The following is a 20,911-nucleotide window of genomic DNA, read 5'->3' as shown; positions in this document are numbered from 1 at the left end:
TGCATAAGTGATGCACCCAGAGATGGAGTGTGACCCAGGCAGGTACTATTTAGAGGTGTGGAAATCAATGGATACTTGGAGAAGTCAGGGGATTTGCCCTGGTTGCACAGCTGAGCCCTCACCAACCTGAACCTGACGGGGAGATACACCTCCAAAGGGGTGGTCCCGGATGTCAGGCTCGGTCTGGAGGTGCCTGGGGGTTCTCGGAGGCCCTCTTCAGAGTTGGGTGGGGCTTGGCTGGGACCCCCAGGTTCCACGGGGCTCATGAGGCTGGAGGAGGAGGCTGGACTGCCCAGGTTCTCAGGGGTCTCAGGGACCTCTGAACTCAGGCTGGAGACTTCAGAATGATCTGGAATCAGAAATGACAAAGCTTTTCTTTATCACTTGCTCTGTGACCAACCTCAAAGCAGTCTCTGGCCTCTAGGATCTTTTTTCTTTTCTTTTTTTTTTTTTTTTTTTGAGACAGAGTCTTACTCTGTCACCCAGGCTGGAGTGCAGTGGCACGATCTCAGCTCACTGCAACCTCTGCCTCCTAGGTTCAAGAGATTCTCCTGCCTCAGCCTCCAGAGTAGTTCGGATTACAGGTGCATGCCACCACGCCTGGCTAATTTTTGCATTTTTAGTAGAGATGGGGTTTCACCATGTTGGCCAGACTGGTCTCAAAATCCTTACCTGAATTGATCCGCCTGCCTCAGCCTCCCAAAGTGCTGGGATTACAGGTGTGAGCCACTGCGTCCGGCCTACGATCTCTTCTGGTTCTCTGCCAATAGTCCATTCCCCATCTACCTGTCCAGTATTCTCCTTCAACTGATGAAGCCTTTGTTCGCTGTGGCCAGGACCATGCTGACTCACTTTTTTGCTTGTGCTCACACCCCATCCCAGTTTGGATTCTCCTGCCCATCCCTCAGGTTCACTCAGATGATATCCCCACCAGGGCCTTCCTAAACCAACCCCCAGTCCCAGTAGGACATGCTCCCTCCCCAACCGCCCTGACCTCCCAGAACAAGTCTGTTCCTTCATTCGACTAATAGTTATTGAGAACAGCCAGGATCTGCACTAGGCGCTGGACAAACAGTATTCAACAAAACACTCAAAGTCCTTGTCCTTTTGGGATTCACATTCTACATCACACTGTGCCTTGTATTATAATGAATTGCATTCCAGTTTTTATCTCCCCTACTAGACTGTGTCTTGGTAGCCCTCAAAGGACTCAGGATGAAGGAGATGCTCAGTAAACTCTTTTCTCTCTTGTTAAGTGGAGCATTGAGGAATTTGGTATAAGATGAGCTGATATTTGAATCCTACATCAGAGACTTATTACCTGTGGGATCTTAAGCATGTGACTTAACACCTCTGTTCTTTTATCTGTAAGGGGAAGATCAGAACCCTTATCTGGGAGGTCATCATAAGGATGCTATGGACTAACATATGCACTCAGCTCAGTGCCCCGGCATATACAGGCCCTCTGTGAATGGCATGGTGAGCATTTATCTGGGCATCCAACTGTACCTCCACTGGCACGTCTTGCACACCCTTGGACCACGGTCCGAGAAGAGTTTTTGACTGGCAAGGGTGGGGGACAGTCCTCACTCTCGCCCTGAGGGGTGGCTGCTCCCAGGCTGGTGACAGTCTCATAGGTCTTGTTGCTGATGTCCAGCCTCCCACTGGCCCAGTGGGCCTGGACCGGGAGCTTCAGCAAGCAGCGCTGCCAGGGCAAAAGAGTGAGGATGAGGACAGCCTGGTTCCTCTGGTGTAGCCCTGTCCCCCCACCTCACAGCCCCCGCCAACACACATCCGGCCCAATCTGGCTCTTTCCTTCTGCCATCCAGAGGTCTGAGGGACAGGGCTGGGACCCACCTTCTCTTCCTCATCCTCCTCACTGTCAAAGCCAGGCTCTGTGGAAATTACCCAGGAGTAGTCCACATGTAGAGGGAAGGCAAGGGTCCCCGCCTGAGCCTGCTCCAGCTGCCAAAAACAAAGGCTTGGCGGTTCAGAGGGTTGGGGGCTCAGCAGGGAGAGAGAAAGGGTCAGGGGCCCCTTGCCTCCCGGAGACCTCACCAGCTCCTCACACTCCTTGTGGTGCTTCTTCCTGGCTATGTCCAGAGCTGTCTCGCCTGCTTCGTTTACTGTGAGGGGGGAAAGTCAGGGGTCATGGTCATGGTCATGGTCATGGTCAAAGAAACATTACAGCTTAGAGATGAGGACCGGCCTCTGGAATCAGAATGTCTGGGTTTGAATCCTGGCTCTGCCATGTTCTGGCTACGTGACCACAGGCCAAGTTATATAACCTTTTGGGACAAAATTGTTTATGATGAGTACTTGGAACCACCTGATGAAGTGGTTATGAGGATTCGTTTAATTAACACATGGAAAGCACTTGCCCCATTGCCAGGCATATGTTACACAATAAATATTAGCTATTACAATCATTATCATTCAGATCCAGCTAATATTTATTTGCCTAAGTACTTCCAGAAATATTTTCTTTTCTCTTTAGCAGTCCCGCTAGGTCAGTGGTATTATTCCCATTTTACAGATGAGGAAGCTGAAATTCAAGAGATGAATGACAAACCCCTAAGATCACAGACGTGGTCAGAAGTAAGCCCAAGACCATCGGAAGTCCACACAAGGGGCAGTCAGGAATAGGAGTCTGACGGAGGAGGTATTTAAGCCCCACCTGTGCCAACCAAAGCTCTCCCCTTCAGCAGCAGCTTGAGGCAGTCGGGCTGGTTGCAGAGTGCTGCGTAGTGCAGAGCCGTGTTCCCGTCAGCAGCCTTGGCATCCAGGTGACCACTGGGGAGAGGAGGGTTCAGGGAGAAAGGAAGGGGAACAGATCAATGAGGGGATCGAAGTCAGGGGAAAAAGTGGGAGGGGAAAGGAGGGAAGACAGTGGGAGAACAGGAAGGAAAGGAGCGGGAGTGTGAGGAGCCAGAGAGACAGGCAGGGAGGCTCTCACCCATTCTGGATGATGAAATCCACCAGAGGCAGGGAGGCCTGGCTGGCAACTTTGATAGCCAAATGCAGGGCGAGCTCTTCAGGTGCCTGAAAACACATCCACACCTCTGAGTTACCCCCAGTGCACCTGCCTCCAACCCAGTATTTCCCTCTTGCACTCTTGCTACCCTCTTATCCTCCCATAGGAAGCTGCCAGAACCCCGGAGAGATGAGACTGCAAGGGCAGAGCCTCATGTTTGGCAGGAAGGTGAAGGGCCATTCTCTCATTGTTCCCTTTCATGGCTCTTCCTCCTCTGCCCCCAACAGGTGTTACCCAAACTTCTTTCTTGGCTCTGGGCTCCTCTCCCTGATTGTACTTCCCCACTAAGACCTCAGCAACCTCATGTTTTCAACTATCACACGTGTAGGCTGTTCCAAATTTTTACCTCACCTAAGTGCTGCACTGCTCATTAGATAGCCCACCAAGATATCAGACAGACAGTTCAAAGATACCCGTTTTTAGTTTTTCTGAGATAGGGTCTCGCTTTGTCACCCAAGCTGGAGGGCAGTGGCGCAGTCACAGCTCTCTGTAGCCTCAACCTCCTGGGCTCAAGTCATCCTCCCACCTCAGCCTTCTGAGTAGCTGGGAACACAGATGTGTGCCACCATACCCAGCTAATTTTAGTTGTTGTTGTTGTAGAGATGGGGGTTTCCTTATTTTGCCCAAGCTGATTCTGAACTCCTGGGCTCAAGTGATCCTTTCACTTTGGCCTCCCAAAGTGTTGGGATTACAGGCGTGAGCCATCACACCCAGCCAACATCCAATTTTCGATGTCCAATCAGTCAGCAACTCCTGTTGATTTACTTTTTCAAATGTCTCTGATATCCTTTCCCCATGCTCATGTGTTTGTTCTTGGAATAGCCAAAGCAATGTGGTCTTCCTGGCTCTAAACTGACCTGCCCTTACATTTCAGGGCTACTTAGGTGAAAGAAAAAGGTATGAACATTTATTGCATACCCATTGTACACTAAGCCCTTTATATACATGACTTAATTCTCACTTCATCACCATGGGTGCTATTATTAACCCCTTTTATAGATGAGGAAATGAGACTCAGAGAAGTAACCTGCGCTAGATCACACAGCTAGGAAAAAACAGCGAGGATTCCCACCCAGGTCTGCTTGACTGAAGCTGTGCTCTTTCCCACTTACCACTCTGATGGGTGAGATTTGAGCAGATGTCAGAGGTGGGGCAGAGGGGAGTAACAGCTGGTCCTGCAGAAGAACTGGGGAATATGTGAGGCAGGTGGGTTATAAGTGGCCCTTGGAGGGGGTTCTCACCTGTGCATCAGGCCCTGGCAGCGGCTGTCCAAAGTCTTGCCCATTGGCAAAGGCCTCCAGTACCGACAGGAGGTCCCTGTTGCAAATGGCTGTCCAGAGTCTCCGAGGCTCAGGTGTGCACCGGCGTGCAAACCTGTGCTCCACATACTTGGCCACGATGTAGTCCCTGCGGGTGCCCCTACCAAAGACAACCACAGGATCTCAGAGCATGGACTGTGTCTGTCCAGCTGATCCCTGGGGCCCTCCCACAGGAGATACAGCTCTCCTTTTCTCCAGAACCATGTCCTGAAGATGTCCAGATCTGAGGCTCCCCTTCCCCAGCTCCCCAGGCTTTTTTTTTTTTTTTTGAGACAGAGTCTCACTCTATCACCCAGGCTGGAATGCAGTGGTGCAATCTCGGCTCACTGCCACCTCTGCCTCCAGGGTTCAAGCAATTCTCGTGCCTCAGCCTCCTGAGTAGGTGGAACTACAGGCATGCGCCACTACGCCCAGCTAATTTTTGTATTTTGAGTACAGTTGGGGTTTTGCCATGTTAGCGGGGCTGGTCTTGAAGGCCTGACCTCAAGTGATCCGCCCGCCTTGGCCTCCCAAAGTGTTGAGATTACAGGTGTGAGTCACTGCGCCCAGCCTCCCCAGACTTCTGATCTAAGACCTTTCTGCGACCCTGGGAGCTGCGAAGGCAGAATCCCCTAGGCAGGACGCCCCTCTCTCTGAGAATCCCCTTACATGTCACTTTCAGCTGAGGGTTTAGGGCCGCCATGTGAGGGTAGCTGGGCCTCCATGACCTCATTGAAGCTCGTGTTTCCCATGTTCAAGGCCAGCTGGAATCGTGGGAAAATAGGGGTGGGGCAGAGTAAGACCTGGTAGTTAGGCCTGCACAGGGTGGAGCTCCGAGCCCCCAGAGTCCCGCCCCTCGGGCGCCCTCCCGGTTCAGGCCCCGCCCCTGACCACCAGCTACCTGGCTTGTCCCAGCCCACCTTGGCCAGGACCCACCCACAACCTGCAAGTCTCGCCTGCCCCCGATGAAACTACACCCCTATCTCCGCGTCTGGCCTCTTCTGGGCCCTGCCCCGCCCTCACCAACAACTCGGAGGGGCCCAGCAGGTCCAAGGTGAGTGACTGCATGCGCGAGAAGCGCACGCCCAGTTCCCGGTGGACGCCCGAGCACTGGATGCAAGTGAGCACGCCCAGGTTGGTGCTGAGCCACGTGGGGTCTGCAGAGGAAAGCAGCTGGAGCCTGGAGGTGCAGCCCCTCCCCTCTACGTCCCCCTCCCTCCTGCCCGGCCCCGAGGCCTGACCTGCAGCCCCGCAGTCGCAGCACTGGCTATTCCCAGGCCTGCTCTTCACCTCCGCGATGAGCAGCTTTGTGAGGTCATGGGGCTCCCCGTCATGCCCGGCGGCCCCCCAGGACCCCGGGCCACCGCTGGGCTCCCCAAGGAAGGCGCTGCTCAGGGCTTCATCCTTGCTGTTCTGCAGCACTGACACCCACCTGCGGAGATTGAGCGGGGTGGGACAGGGATGTCAGGCGGGAAGAGATAGGGCCGCCAGCCCCACCCACAAGGCTGGCCGGGCACTCACGCTTCACACTCGTGCTCGTCCTCCGCCTGGAAGTGGTAGGTCCGGTTGTCTGTCGGGAGAGAAGGGGGCTTCTGGCCCACAGAAATGCTGCTGGCCTTCCCGAAGCCCAGGGAGCCCCCGCCAAAAGCCGCTGGGGCCACATGGAGATGTGTCCCTGCCAAGTTGGACTCTCAAGCTAGGAGTGGGGAGGGAGCGGAATGACAGTGGCCAACAGCAGGGGCAGTTTCTCAGAAGTGGCCTCCGAAGTAGGATCCCAACAAAGCTCTCTCTGCGTGAAGCCCTGGTTCCAGGCTCAGATGAGGTCTCCCAGGGCATAGAACCCCAGAGAACCCAGCTCAGAGGCAGCGCATCCTCTGAACCAACTGTCACCATCCCACTGGGCCCCTCCTGGTCTCCTCCGGGGCGACCAGGCTACCTGTCTGGTCTCCCTGCTTCCCATTTCCTCTTTTCTCCAGCCTGTACCAGCTCCCAACTGTTGTGCCCAAGTCTCTGCTCTAACTACACCACTGCCCTACTGCCCTGCTCCAAGATCTCCCATGGCTCCCTATTGCCAGGAAATAAGGTCCAAACTTTTAAGAGGGATTTCCAGGCCTCATCTCTCACTCTGCTACATGAACCCTCCACTCTGGCCAAACTGGCCAGACCTACTCTCCTGCTTCCATGCCTTTCATCATGCTAATCCTGTCTCCTCAAAAGCCCCCACCCCACAAACTCTTCATTCTACATGTCCTTCAAGGCTAAATTCAAATACTCTCTCCTCCAAGAGCCTTTCTTGATTCCCCACAGCAGCGTAGGCCTTCCTGCTCCCTAATCTTCTATGAGGCTATATCTGCACCCATCTTCTGGACAGCCCCCTCATCTTACAGTCCTGGGTACCCACCCCACACCCCTGCCAGAGAGCTTCCTGAGGACAAGATCTAGGTCTTTTTCAGCCTGTGTCTGCTCTCACACAAAGCCTGCACCAAAGGCTCCGAAGAACGAAAAGTGGAAAATGTAAAGAAACAATAATTTCATCTCTTTCAGCTCTGGGTATTTGGGGAAAAAAGGTACAATTTTTTTAAAAAAAGAAATGATTTAAAAACCCAGATGACCCAAATCCACTCAAATATGCTCTACATAAATAGTCCCACTTATTATGAAAAGTGGGTGCATTTTGACGTTTAATGTGATGTGGGTGTCCTGGACCTAAGGATTCTTATGCCTGCAGTAGCAGCTCTTCAATACCATGTGTGGAACTGGACACAGACCCCTCACTGAAGTCCCCTGGGAGCTGATAGGTGTTTTAGAGAAGCCCTGGGCAGCTGTAGGGGAGAGGCACAGAGACCACTCACGGGTCACCAGGTCGAAGCACTTTTTCTCCTCGGGGTTTGGCCTCACTTGGCACGTCAGCAGGGTCAGCTTCACTGGGGGCCGGTTTATCTGTGGGAATTTGGGGGTGGAGGATGGATGCATTACCTCTGGCCCTCCACACTCTTTAGGCCTCCATTTTCCACTCTGTTAAATGGGCATAATCATCCTGTTCCATTAGTGTTTCTCTTCACCCAGCAGTACCTCAAGGATGTGGTGTGTAGACTAAGACTAGATTGGGGCCTTCGGGTCCCATCTGTCCTCCCACAAGGGTCTCCAGCTCCCTGGACCTAGGTTTGCGGGTCAGTCTTGGAGGGAGGGCTTGACATTGTTTGCTCAGAACACCAGAAGAGGGTCCATCGTGCCCTGAGACACCCACCACCTCTAGGCCTCACCGTGCTGTGTGAGATGGTCAGGCAGCCATACTTGACTCCACACTTCCTTTTCTGCCAGACTCTTCGAATTCTAAGGCCCAGAGGGATAGAAGGACAGTGACCCAAGACTCACACCTAATTCCCTGGTGTCAGAGAACAGAGATTTGCCCCCACCTGTATGATCTCTAGCCACATCCTTTTACCTCTTTCTTCTCCTAACCCTACACCTCCCCACAACCCCCGACTCTCTGGGGCTCCCTTCTGATGGGAGACACAGTTCTGCTCTTAGGAAGATCCCAGTTTGATGGAGAAACACAGCCTCACTCTCTGGGAATCCTTATTCTAAGGAGATGATGTGACTTTGGCTTTCTGAGAGCTTCTAGTCTGATGGGGGAGACACAGCTTATATCATTAGGGAGCTCCTAGTCTGAGAAGCACAGGCTCTTGACAACAACAAACAAATTATGGTTCAACTAAGCAAGATCAATATTAATACCCCCAAAATAAAATTAGCAAGTCCATGATCCAAAACTAAACACTTCTCCTGTAACAGGTAAATATTCATTGGTTTCTTCTTCAAGGTTATTCTTCTCTGATTAAACTGATTGGTAGGTAGAAACATGAATATATCCCACAGGGGCCTTTGCATTTCACAGCAGTTTGTTTTTGTTTTGTTTGTTTTTTTTTTGTTTGTTTGTTTGTTTTTGCGACAGAGTCTTGCTCTGTTGCCCAGGCTGGAGTGCAGTGGCATGATCTCGGCTCATTGCAACCTCCATCTCCTGGGTTCAAGCAATTCTCCTGCCTCAGCCTCCCAAGCAGCTGGGACTACAGGCTCATGCCACCACACCCGGCTAATTTTTTGTATTTTTAGTAGAGATGGGGTTTCACTATGTTGGCCAGGCTGGTCTTGAACTCCTGACCTCAGGTGATACACCTGCCTTGGCCTCCCAAAGTGCTGGGATTACAGGTGTGAGCCACTGTGCCTGGCCCACAGACTGATTTTTTTTTTTTTTTTTTACACTAGGGAGCAAGGCACAGCCAATAATTTCATTTCTAGGCATATTCAATATATTGTAGAGGTTAAGAATGAGGTCATAGGCTGGGCGCAATGGCTCATGCCAGTAATCCCCACACTTTGGGAGGCTGAGGCGGGCAGATCAAGAGGTCAGCAGATCGAGACCATCCTGGCTAACATGGTGAAACGCCGTCTCTACTAAAAATATAAAAAATTAGCTGGGCGTGGTGGTGTGCCCCTGTAGTCCCAGCTATTCGGGAGGCTGAGGCAGGAGAATCGTTTGAACCTAGGAGGCAGAGGTTGCAGTGAGCCGAGATCGTGCCAATGCACTCTAGCCTGGGTGACAGAGGGAGACTCTGTCTCAAAAAAAAAGAATGAGGGCATAGTAAGTGTTCAATAAGTGTTAGCTACTGCTATTCTTCTTTAACTTAAAACAACCAATCACCTTTAGCAGAAGTTCACATGCCCAGGTGTACTGGACAACCCAGGATTTGAGGAGTTTGCATTGCAACCCTCAGTGTCTACATAAATTATCAGAACAGTTCCTCTGGGCAGCTTCCCCAACCCTGTCATTTACTTGCAGCGTGACGTTGGGCAAATTATGTAAGCTCTGAATCACTTACCCATCGCTTTTCTTGTATAGAAAGCCCACTTTCTCCGTCCCAAACTGTTTGTTGCCTTGGTGCTGGTGGATGCTGTAGCCACATCCTGAATTCTTCCGGCTCAGGTGTTCCTGTCCCTCGGACATGCAAAGGAGACGTCAGGGCATCTCAGTGGAAAGAGCCCCATTCTGCAGGGGCTCACTCAGGGAGACTCTTCCAGGGGACCCTGTGGGTCTTCCTTCTCTCCCTCCCTCCATGGTGGGCCTTGGGGGAAGGCATTCCTTTTGGGATGGTTCAGGGGCTGACCTCTCTGCTCTCAAGCTGCAGTGTCCCTCGGAGGGAGTCCCGGAGCTGGGTCAGCTTCTGTAGCTCCTCCTCCTGGGCTTGATGGAGCTGTGGGACAGAGGAAGGGACCCCATCACCAGCCAACAAATGTGTCAGGTACACAGCCCAGACCCAGAAGAGCAGAGCAGCAGCCTCACTGTGGGCAGGAGCCAGCTCTTCCACACCCACAGACTTTCCTGGAAGGACAGGGGGCTTGATCACGTGCCCAAGGGTGAGACCCAACTTACTGCATGTACTGAGGCCGCCAGCTTCTCGATGAAGGGGAACAGGCTCTGGGCAGCCTTCCAGCCATCTTGGAAAAAGCTAAGAGGTGTCAGAGGCCAAACAAGGGTCCAGATAAAGATGGAAATGAGAGATGAAGCCAGAAGTGTGGGAGAAGCTGCTGTAAGGATCACAGGGCACCTCAGGGCATTGTAGTCTGACGGTCAAGAACAGACACTCCATAGACAAGTCTCTCTTGACTAGATTCAAATCCCACTTACTAGCAGTGTAATCTTGGAAAATGAGCCTCAGTTTTCTCATCTATAAAATGGGGATAATATAGTACCTGCTCCCAGAAGTGTTGGGGGATTGAGTGAATTGATATTTGTAAAGTACTTGTGCCTGGCATTCAGTGAGCACTCAATGAGGAGGAGCTATGAAAGTTCCACCAACAAGATGCAGGCCTCCAAAGAGACTCGCCGGTCTTCCACACCCTGAGAGGGGCCTTGTTCTGTGACACTGGAAGGGTTAGTGGCAGGGACGTGGGGAGATACCTACTTGTGCTGGGCGTGGAAGAACTTGATGAGGCTCTGAAGGAAGTCGGGACCTTGCTTCATCTGGCTCTCCCCAGCTTTGAGCAGATACTAGGAGGAGGGCAGGGCAAGATGTGTCATGTGAGCTGAAGCAGAATCCTGGGAACGAGAGGCTGCAGTCCCCATCCCAGGCTAATCCACCTGGCTGCGACTGGGCCTTGGTGACATCCCACAGGGCCATGTGGCCAGGACCTGAGCTGAGCCTGTGACTGGTCCCCTGGAGAGGCAGACAGGAAGACACATCCCACGCCCCCCTCCCTCATCCAGAGCACCCCTTACCTCACACATGTGCAGCTGGAAGATGCGCCGCTCTCTCTGCGTGTCCTGGGCCACCTCCCCAGGGATCCCTCCTGTCACCCTAGCCCGATCGCGTTCCTTCTCCAGCTTGGCCCTAGACCCCAAGGAAAGAGAAGCCTGAACAACTCTCACCAGCCCCTACATCCTCTTCTGCCAGGGATGCATGAGCAAAGGGGCCACATGGTACAGGAGGCCCTCCTGTGCCAGCTGTGTGGTGGGGCTGGGTACAATGAACAAGACAGTTTAGGGAATCCACAGAGTGGTGGGGGAGAAAGACATGAATCAAATCACAGCCATGCAGAGAACTATGGGAGAGAAAATGGGGATCCAACTTCGTTGGGGCTGCTTCATTGATGTCTAAGGTGGGATCTGAAGCCTAAGAAGCTTGGAGGAAGCTACTGCTGGGCAAGAGAGCTGGACCATATGACGGTCCCAAGGCAGGAGCAACAGTGCCAAGATGGAGAGGGTTGGTGCCCACTGAGGTGAAGAGGTGCCAGACCATGCAGGGTCTAATTCACACCATATTCTTGGTCTTTATCCCAAGAGTAATGGGAAGGATTTGAAGGTTTTTATGCAGGGGGATGAAGGGCTCAAAGAAGGGCCAAGTGAGATTTGGGGCAAACAGTTCTGATTTTCCTGGAAGGGATTTAACAGCATAGGTGCCTTCAATCTTTTTTATTTGTATTAAATTTAGGGGGTACAAGTGCAGTTTTGTTTCATGGATATATTGTGCAGTGGTGAAGCCTGGGCTTTTAGAGTACCCATCACCCAAATAGTGTACATGGTACCCAATAGGTAATTTTTCATCCCTCACCTACCCTCCCACCTTTTGAAGCCTCCAATGTCTACTGTTCTGCTCTGTCTGTCCACATGTACCCGTTGCTTACCCCCTACTTATAAAGGAGAACATGCAGTGTTTGACTTTCTGTTTCTGAGTTATTTCAAAGTGCTTTCATTCTTCTGAGCCCAGGCTGGACAGCAGTGGCGCAATCTCAGCTTACTGCAACCTCCACCTCCCAGGTTCAAGCAATTCTCGTACCTCAGCCTCCTGAATAGCTGGGATTACAGGTGCCCACCACCATGCCCACCAATCTTTTTTTTTTTTTTAGACAGAGTCTCACTCTGTTGCCCAGGCTGGAGTGCAGTGGTGCGATCTTAGCTCACTGCAACCTCCGCCTCCCGGGTTCAAGCAATTCTCCTGTCTCAGCCTCCCGAGTAGCTGGGACTATACGTGGGTGTCACCATGCCTGGCTAGTTGTTTGCATTTTTAGTAGAGATGGGGTTTCACCATGTTAGCCAGGATGATCTCGATCTCCTGACCTCAGGTGATCCACCCACCTCAGTCTCCCAAAGTGCTGGGATTACAGGCGTGAGCCACCGTGCCCGGCCGATGCCCAGCTAACTTTTGTATTTTTAGTAGAGACAGGGTTTCACCATGTTGGCCAGGCTAGTCTTTGAACTTGGGCCTCAAGTGATCCATCCACCTCAGCCTCCCAAAGTGCTGAAATTACAGGAAGGAGCCACCACGCCCCACCGTGCTCTTTTTTTAAGTGGAGACAGAAAGCGCTTCCCATCCTTGTAGCTAAGAGTAACGGGGGCCTTCCCTTTCAGAGGTTGGCTGTTTTCCGTCTTTGGAGATGGGTGGATCTGTGTGTAAATGGTTTCCTGGAAATCCCATGCCCAGCAGACTAACCACTCGCAGCCAGGAGAGTATTTCCACATCTCAGGCTGGGTGCATTTGACTCTGAACCCCATGTAAAGAAGAGGGCTTGCTTAATAGTTCTGCTGTCAAGCGGGGGCCAGCCCTGAGCAGAGAAGACAAAGACAGAGTGGGATTAATACAAGTTCTGCTGCTACTAGCTGTCTTCCCCCTTCTGAGCCTCAGACTCCTTATCTGGAAAGTGGAGATTCTTATCCGTAACCACTGCACCCCAGCCTGGGCAACAGAGTAGACCCTGTCTCAAGAGAGTACATGCAGTCAGCCCTCCATATCTGTGGGTGTAAAGCCTGAGGATATAGGCGGCTGACTAAGGGGCTTTAGCATCCTCAGATTTTGGTATCTGCGGGGGTCCTGGAACCCCCCATGGATACTGAGGGATGACTATACTGACATGGAAAGATATCTGCTCCAGAGTAAATGGACAAAAAGCAAACCACAATATAGTACAGTGGTTAGAAATGTAGATTCTGGATTTGAATGGCAGCTCCTTCACTTACTTAACCTTTATAAAACTTTCTGAAATTGTTTTCCCATTTGGAAAATGAGAATAATACTGTAGTGCCCCCTTCTCTGTAGTTTTGCTTTCTATGGTTTCAGTTATCCATGGTCAATCCCTGTCCAAAAATATTAAATGGAAAATTCCAGAAATAAACAATTCGTACTTTTTTTGTCTTTTGGTTTTTTTTGAGATGGAGTTTTGCTCGTCACCCAGGCTGGAGTGCCATGGCACGATCTCAGCTCACTGCAACCTCCATCTCCCAGGTTCAAGCGATTCTCCTGCCTCAGCCTCCCAAGTAGCTGGGATTACAGGCACCCACCACCACACCCAGCTAATTTTTGTATTTTCAGTAGAGCCAGGGTTTTGCCATGTGTTTCAGGCTGGTCTCAAACTCCTGACCTCAGGTGATCTGCCCACCTTGGCCTCCCAAAGTGCTGGAATTACAGGCATGAGCCACCATGCCCGGCCCAGTTCGTAAGTTTTACATTATGCATCGTTATGAGTAGCATGTGAAATCCTGTATCCTTCTGCTCCATCCTGCCTGGAACATGAATCATCTTTTTGTCCAGTGTATTTACACTGTCTGTCCAGCAGTCCCCAACATTTTGGCACCAGGAACTGGTTTCGTGGAAGACAATATTTCCATGGATGGCAGGGTGGGGGAGGATGGTTTTGGGATAAAACTGTTCCAGCTCAGATCATCAGGCTTAGATTCTCATAAGCAGCATGCAACCTAGATCCCTAGCATGTGAAGCTCACAATAGGGTTCGTGCTCCTATGAAAATCTAATGCCATGCTGATCTGACAAGAGGTGGAGCTCAGGCGGTAATGCTCGCTCACCTGCTAATGCTCACCTCCTGCTATTCAGTCCAGGTTCCTAACAGGCCTTGGACCAGTACCAGTCCATGGCCCAGGGGCTGAGGAACCCTGGTCTATACACTGCCAGAATTACTTTTGCACCAACCTAATATAAGGTTCAGTATCATCTTCAGTTTCAAGCATCCACTGGGGGTCTCGGAACATATCCCCCAAGGATAAGGGGGAACCACTGTAATGACACCTAGTCCTTGGATAATATAATGCATAGGAAACAGTACAGTTCCTGGCCTATGGCAAGCCCTCAATGAACGTAGGATTATGATGTTTCTAATGATGGCGATGATAGAGTGGTAAATACTGGTGATCCCTTTTATACAATTTTTTTCAGTATATGGCACTTTCTTCTTTCTTTTATTTTTTGAATGCTAGTAGAGATGAAAAGACGGTGCTACTTAACTTGGTGTAGATAAGCTGTGAAGTACACAACTTTGTCAATGTACTTCAGCTCTGACAAAATGTACACAGCTTTGACAAAATGGCTTTGTCAATTATCAAAGTTCTGTCCCTCAGCCTCAGCTAAGATAATTCATAGAGATTTTCCGTACAAAGTCTGACATAGTCATTCTGAGATGACCTAATAACTGGGGAGTGCTTTTCTTCCCCTATAAAGTAACAAGTCCCATTCCTTCCCTATCCTCAAAGGATCACCAACATTTTTTAAACATTCCAAATGTTAGAAACATTTTTCCTTCTTATGAGTGGAGTTGCAACAGAAGGAATGAAATAGTGGGTGAAAGTACTTAAATGCTAGTTACTAAGACTGAGATCACTGCAGAAGGAAACTACAGCAACAGTCCAGTGTTATTCATGGGATGGGTACAGGTACTCCTGGTACAGGCAGGAAAGTATTTAAAACAAATCACACACCCACCAACCTTGAAACCTCGAGCCATGCTTAGGTGCCATGTCACCTGTGATGCCTTTTCTGACTACCCTTCCCTCCATTCAAAAAAAATACTTTTTTTTTGCCATCTCTGTGCTAATACTATCATTGTGGCATTACCACTTTGTATTTTAATTATTTATTGAGCTGCCTCTCTTCTTGCCTTTCAAACCAGGGGGCATCCACTAAGGCAGGGATTGTGGGCTGGGATTCCTCACTACTTACCTATAAATTGGGAATAACAATAGCAGCTTTCCCTGCCAGGGAGAATAAATCTGGTAATAGATGCAAAGACCTTACTCCAGTGCCTGGCAAAAAGTAAACTCTAAATAAGTAGAAGCTGCTATTATTACTAATTATTATTATTCTTTTTTAGAGACAAGGTCTAGCTCTGTCTCCCAAGCTGGTCTCAAATTTCCTGGCCTCAAGCAATCCTCCTGCCTCAGCCTCCCAAGTAGCTTAGATTACAGGCATTAGCCACCAGATGTGGCTTCTAATTATATATATATATATATATGTATTATTTACATTTGTTATATAGGTATTATTATTACTAATTTTTTAAATAGAGGCAAGGTCTCACTATGTTGCCCAGGCTGGTTTTGAACTCCTGAGCCCAAGTGATCCTCCTGTCTTGGCCTCCCAAAGTGCTAGGATTACAGGCTTCTAATTATAATTTTATAATTACAGGCTTCTAATTATAATTTTGAAGGGCACTCTGCTAGGCCCTTCACATGCTAAAATGATGGCCCCATAAGGCAGAATCATTATCCTATTTTATAGAAGAGGAACCTGTGGTGAGATAAGTCACTTGTCCAAGTCAAACAGCTGTTAAGTGGTGGGGCCAGGAGCTGAACCCAGGACTGGCTGGTGCCTGAGCCTTAGGGGCAGCCCTGGCAACCAACACTGTGACTCAGGTTTGTTCCATTCCTCCTTCCCTGCCTCATTCCTGAGAGCTGCTGACAGTCACACTGTTTCTTTTCTGAGAGATAACAGTCTCTCTCAGAACAGGGACCATTTTACAGATGATGAAACTGAAATCCAGAGAAGGAAAATGGCTTGCACAAGATTAAAAGCTGGTCAGGGGAAATGCTACCAGCAGATGTGTGGGTTTCTGCCTCTCAGTCTCTTCCTGTGTTATTCTGGTCCTAGTTCTGGCTCAGAGGTGGTCAATAAATACTTGCTGAACTGAAGTGCTGAGTGCTTTATATGCGCTATGCTTATTCATCGCCACATTCATCACCCTGCAAGGTATTACTGTCCCTATTTTATAGATGAGGAAACAGACCTGTACATGGAACTGCCTAGATAAACTTGGCCTCTGCACAGGGCCCGGGATGCCTTTCTCAGCAGCCCCATGTGGAGATGGAATCCTCTTCCTATATGAACAGCCAGGGGTGAAGCTCTCAGTGGTATTTGACAGATGCTATCAGGGCCCTGGGCCCTTCCAGCTGCTGCTCAGACTTGTTTGGCAAGAATGTGATGGAATTACATAGCAACTTATGGCTCACGCATATCTGGCTACACCTGGAGCCCGTATGGAAAAGGAATGTACAGTCACCCGTGCCAAGACATTAGCTCAAACTATGTGGCTCCATGGTGGGAGCCAGGAGATCACATGGCAGAAATAGCACTAGACCCAGAAGGCCTGGGTTCTAGTCCAGGTCCTGTCTATAACTCACCGAATAACCTCAGCCAAGCCCCCTTTCCCATCAACTAAATGGAGCCTGGCCTGTAAATGAAATCCTATAGGAAGGTTCAATATAGAAACCTAGGAAAAGCAGACCTGCTTTGGGAAGGTCAGCAGAGTAGAGCTTATTATTTCCATCTGGTAGACGATCCCCGGAAGTCTAAGGGCTTAGTAAAGGTAACTCAGGAAGAAGAGGGCCATGTGGCCCCACAGCAAATCATAAAGACAAGGTCAGCCTGTGCCCTCACTACCCATCCCTGGACCTCCAGTGACAGCAGATGGCCGTGCCCCATCACAGGCAGGGATGGGGCCCCACAGGGATGGCCACACAGTGCCTACACCCTTCATCACAGGATCTATGCCCACAGCTGGGGTTGGAGATGCTTGTGTAGGGACAAGATGTGGCCTTCCTTCAGACCTGGAGCAGTGCCATGGCTCTGGGAGCTGAGGGAACAATAAAAAGCTCCAGGATCTACTTCTTGAAATTGATGCTGCAGAAATAATTATGAGTAGGGGCAAATATTTAAATCCAAGGATGCTTCTCCAATGACAGGAACAGATTAAATACATGATGGCTTATGCATGTTTTGGCACACCTGTTTGATGTTGTGGAAGAATATGTAATGGTGTACGAAGATGGTTACAATGTATTTTTGAATGAAAAAAGCAGATTACAAAATAGTACATTGTTATCTCATTTTTATAAAAACATTTCTTTGTACATAGAAAAATAAATGGTAAAATGTTGGCCAGGTGCAGTGGCTCAAGCCTGTAATCCCCGCACTTTGGGAGGCCAAGACGGGCGGATCACGAGGTCAGCAGATCGAGACCATCCTGGCTAACATGGTGAAACGAAACCCCGTCTCTACTAAAAAATACAAAAAACTAGCCAGGCGAGGTGGCGGGTGCCTGTAGTCCCAGCTACTCAGGAGACTGAGGCAGGAGAACGGAGGCGGAGCTTGCGGTAAGCTGAGATCTGGCCACTGCACTCCAGCCTGGGCGACAGAGTGAGACTCTGTCTCAAAAAAAAAAAGAAAATAAAATAAATGTTAAAATGTTAATACTTTAGGCTTGAAAATTAAGAATTTTCTCCTGTTTTTGGGTAGTTTCTCCCCCTCCAACTTTTTTATTTTTTTAATCATGAAAATTGCAATGTTACCCTGACCTTGTAAAAAAAAAAAATTCAAACAACAGAGAGTATTATCCCCCTGCCATGACCCTAATCCTCTGCTAAGGATAATTAATTTTTTTTCTTCTTTTACTTCTCCATATCTTCTGAATTAGTCATAATAAGCATAAATTGCTTTGGCAAAATGCAAGAGAAAACAAAATTTTACAAAAAAGCACAAACAATGCTCCACAGTATGGGCCTGGCTGGGCAGAGAGTGAGGGCTGGGATCTGGACAGACTCCTCAGAAGACAGAGCCCAAGGAGTCTCTGCCCAGGAGGAATTGGCCACTGGTTGCCTGAGGCTCCTTCTTTCCCTATGATGTCCCAGTAGCTGGTGAGAGATCTGGAGTATCGTGTGGTGTGCACAGGACACAGGAAGCCTGAGTGTGACATCAACTCCATTTGCTCCTCTAGATATACCACCTGGCATTGAGGAACGAGGATCAAGGGGTATAAACCCCAGTTCTGCCTCTACCAAGCTGTGGGGCCTTGGGCAAGTGACTTAACCTCTCTGAGTCCTCCTGTGGTAACTGTGATACTAATACCTCTCTCTCACATGACTGGGTGACTGTGAGGACTAAATGGCCAGCACGCAGAGGTGTTCGGTCAGTGCTAGCTCCTCTCCATCCCTGCCCATGTCTGGCACCACTGAGCAGATGGGACTCTGAGAGCAGCATCCTGAGGTCCCTTCACAATAGCTCCTTTGGTGGTCTCATGGCCCAGTCCCCACAATCCAGTCAGGTCTGGGTATAAACAATCCCCTGTAAATGCCTCTACAGAGCTAGATGCCACCCACTTCCGGATGACATGTCTCAGCAGCATTTAGGTTCTTCCCTGTCCAGCCCCCTGCTGCAGTGTAAGCGCTACTCTCCTGGACAAACCACCCTGGCTGTGGCCACTTACATTTTGGTTTCATAGTCCTTCCATGCCTTCTCCAGCTGCTTTTTGGAATCCTGTGGGTTAAAAAGGGACAATTTGCCCAAAGGGAAGCTGGAGCACTGGAATAAACAGTATGCTCTACTGCCTGTAGGGGGACATGCTAGTGTGCTCCCCTGAGCAGCTCAGAGCCATCTCTAACCAGCCCCTGCCCCTACAGTCCTGCTGCAAACCTGCCCCCACCAAACAGGCTCAGTCGACCCCATTTCTCAGGGCTGAGGCCCTCCTCCCAGCAGACCTTCTCCTCCCCGGAGATGCCAAGAATCAGTCAGGTTTGGTGGGCCCTGGCTTGAGGTATGGAGAGATCTTTGGGCTCTACCCTGAGTCCTCTTGCTCAGAAGAGAGATCAGTCATGACCATGAGGATAGGAGGATTAAGGCCAAACTCCCCCCACCTAACTTTATCCCAGCATTTTCTCCTGCCTGGTGCTAGATCATCCTCTTAGAGCAAGGGTACAGGTCAAGGAACATGCGCAGAAAGGTTGAGAAGTCTACCCAAGGCCATACAGCAAGCCAGGGAGACCTGGCTACTCCCCACCTAGCTTGCCTAAGCCTCATCCAGCCAGGCTGCTCACACCCTTCTGAATAAACCTGAGACTCCCAAGGTGAAAAAGCTGCCTGTCTGGTTTGTGTGGTTAGCAGACTGGTGCCAGGCTGGCAGCCTAGGGCAGGGAGGAAACCCTCTTGGGGGAGCATGGCTCCTCCCCTGGGCCATCTGGGGCAGATTGCCCAGGGAGATTATTCTGTCACCTTCTTTGAGCTCCACTCTGCATCCAGCCAAGGGCTGCCAGGCACAGAGAGAACAGAGTATGGGATTCAGGATCCCTAGATTCCCACATGGGCTCTCTACTTCCTAGCTATGTAAACCATCAGCAGGTTACCTAACTCCCTAGGCCTCGAATTTCAACTGCAAAATGGGGATGAGCATACCCACAAAGCCTACCTCATAGTATGGTTGTAAGATTTACACGACATGTTTCACACAAGGGGCCTGGCAGACAGCAGGTCAGCCACCCTAGGCTGACCCGAGCCAGGTCCTCCAGATCTCCCCAGGCTCAGCACTCCCGCTAAGACAGCCCCTTCACTTGGCCTCCACCCTCAGTCCAGCCCTGGCCCCCGACAGTCTCCTGCCCACCCCTCTTTCACTCTGTCCCAACACCACTCCCAGCATGGAGACTCACCTGTCGACCGTCCCTCAGCTGTCCCTTCATCAGACTGTCCAGGGGGAAAGAGACAATGTTGTTCAGGTTCTGAATCTGGAAAAAACAGACGCCCATTCCTACCTCAGGTGACTGGCATCCAGCCCCTAGGGATGCGGGCTATGGTGAAGCATCACTTGGCAAAGAGAGAAGCGGGGAAGGGAAGCAGGGGAGAGGAAGAGATGTCATCAAAGAGATGATAGCCAAGTGAGGAGGGACGTCATGGCAGGAATGCTGAGCCTGGGGAGGACTAGAGGACCCAGCTCTGGGGTCAGCTTAGGATAGCTGACCTGCTGCCCACCAGGCTTCCTGTGTGAAAGGGGGCAGGAGGGGAGGCTGAGGCATGTCGGAGTGAGCCCCTCCCCTGATGGCTCCAGCCTCATTGCTGCACTGCTCCAGCAGCATTCCATGGTCAGTCTCTCCCGTGTTCCTCTCCAGGAGCAGCCTCCCTTCTCCTCTCTGACTCTCTTGAGTTGACCAGTAGAGCACATCTGTTGTTCTGGGCTGGCTAACGCTTCAGAGCCTCCCTTACTAATGGTCATAGAACCCCCTTTCCTGTTGGGAACTCCTCCTCTGTGGTCAGATGGGGTAAACGCAGAAGTCAGATCTGAGCAGGGCACCCCAGCCCCAGGATAGTGGGACTGGATAGGGAATAGGCACACAACCCAAGCCAGCCAATCACAATCCTCTCTGGGATTTTTCTGCCTAAGTCATGGGAGAAAGGCCGTCTTTATTCTGGTAAGATGGGCATCTGGGCCTGCTGGGCTATCCTGCCCACTGAGCAGAGACAGAGAAACTATCTTACAAGGAAAGCCAGCTGCACCCCTGGACTTCCCATTACAGGGGCTAATGAATTCCCTTTTTAAAATGTAACCTAGTTTGAGTTGGGTTTCTGTAATTTCACAACCTAAAGAGGCCTAATATTTCAACCAGCTTCCAAGATACAGCTTGGGTCTTGACTTCTCCTCCAGGAAGCCTCTCCTGGCTACTCCTCCTGCCTGATCTCCCCTTTTCTGAACCATGGCAACACTAGGCCTCTGACACCAGCTGCTGGGTCCTTGAGTTTGTACCATGCTGCTGGTATTTCTTGATACCAGTCCACACCCTAGTTCTTCTCTCCCCCACTAGACTGTGGCTCTCTGAGGCAGTCTGACACTTTCCTGCATCACCAACCCCTGGTACAATGCCCACCAGACAGCAGACCCCCAGGAAACACTAGTTTGACTGAAACAGGGAGAGAAGAGGTACAGACAAAGAAGGACACTAATTTAATTGAACTCATATACTATTTTTTTTTTTTTTTTTTTTT

General features: G+C 50.3%; 1 protein-coding gene across 1 annotated transcript in view; it reads right to left on the bottom strand.

The window, feature by feature from the left end:
• Positions 1–20,911, bottom strand: part of ASAP3 (ArfGAP with SH3 domain, ankyrin repeat and PH domain 3) — a 56,205-nt gene that overhangs the window by 3,089 nt on the left and 32,205 nt on the right. The window contains exons 4-23 of the mRNA XM_017886542.1: positions 19,585–19,659; positions 18,372–18,421; positions 10,610–10,721; positions 10,296–10,381; positions 9,764–9,839; positions 9,498–9,584; positions 9,213–9,322; positions 7,596–7,665; positions 7,185–7,272; positions 5,854–5,902; positions 5,574–5,764; positions 5,356–5,489; positions 5,002–5,096; positions 4,276–4,453; positions 2,957–3,042; positions 2,678–2,793; positions 2,059–2,126; positions 1,858–1,965; positions 1,510–1,705; positions 127–349 (exon numbers count right to left, since the gene is read on the bottom strand). Of these exons, the coding sequence (XP_017742031.1) occupies positions 127–349; positions 1,510–1,705; positions 1,858–1,965; positions 2,059–2,126; positions 2,678–2,793; positions 2,957–3,042; positions 4,276–4,453; positions 5,002–5,096; positions 5,356–5,489; positions 5,574–5,764; positions 5,854–5,902; positions 7,185–7,272; positions 7,596–7,665; positions 9,213–9,322; positions 9,498–9,584; positions 9,764–9,839; positions 10,296–10,381; positions 10,610–10,721; positions 18,372–18,421; positions 19,585–19,659 (2,198 nt within the window). The remainder of the gene's footprint in view (positions 1–126; positions 350–1,509; positions 1,706–1,857; positions 1,966–2,058; positions 2,127–2,677; positions 2,794–2,956; positions 3,043–4,275; positions 4,454–5,001; positions 5,097–5,355; positions 5,490–5,573; positions 5,765–5,853; positions 5,903–7,184; positions 7,273–7,595; positions 7,666–9,212; positions 9,323–9,497; positions 9,585–9,763; positions 9,840–10,295; positions 10,382–10,609; positions 10,722–18,371; positions 18,422–19,584; positions 19,660–20,911) is intronic.

This window comes from Rhinopithecus bieti, unplaced genomic scaffold, assembly GCF_001698545.2.
Source record: "Rhinopithecus bieti isolate Rb0 unplaced genomic scaffold, ASM169854v2 scaffold_14826, whole genome shotgun sequence".
Taxonomy (NCBI): Eukaryota; Metazoa; Chordata; class Mammalia; order Primates; family Cercopithecidae; genus Rhinopithecus; species Rhinopithecus bieti.
The sequence above is the reverse complement of the archived record's forward strand: the minus strand, read 5'-3'. Positions and strand labels throughout refer to the sequence as shown.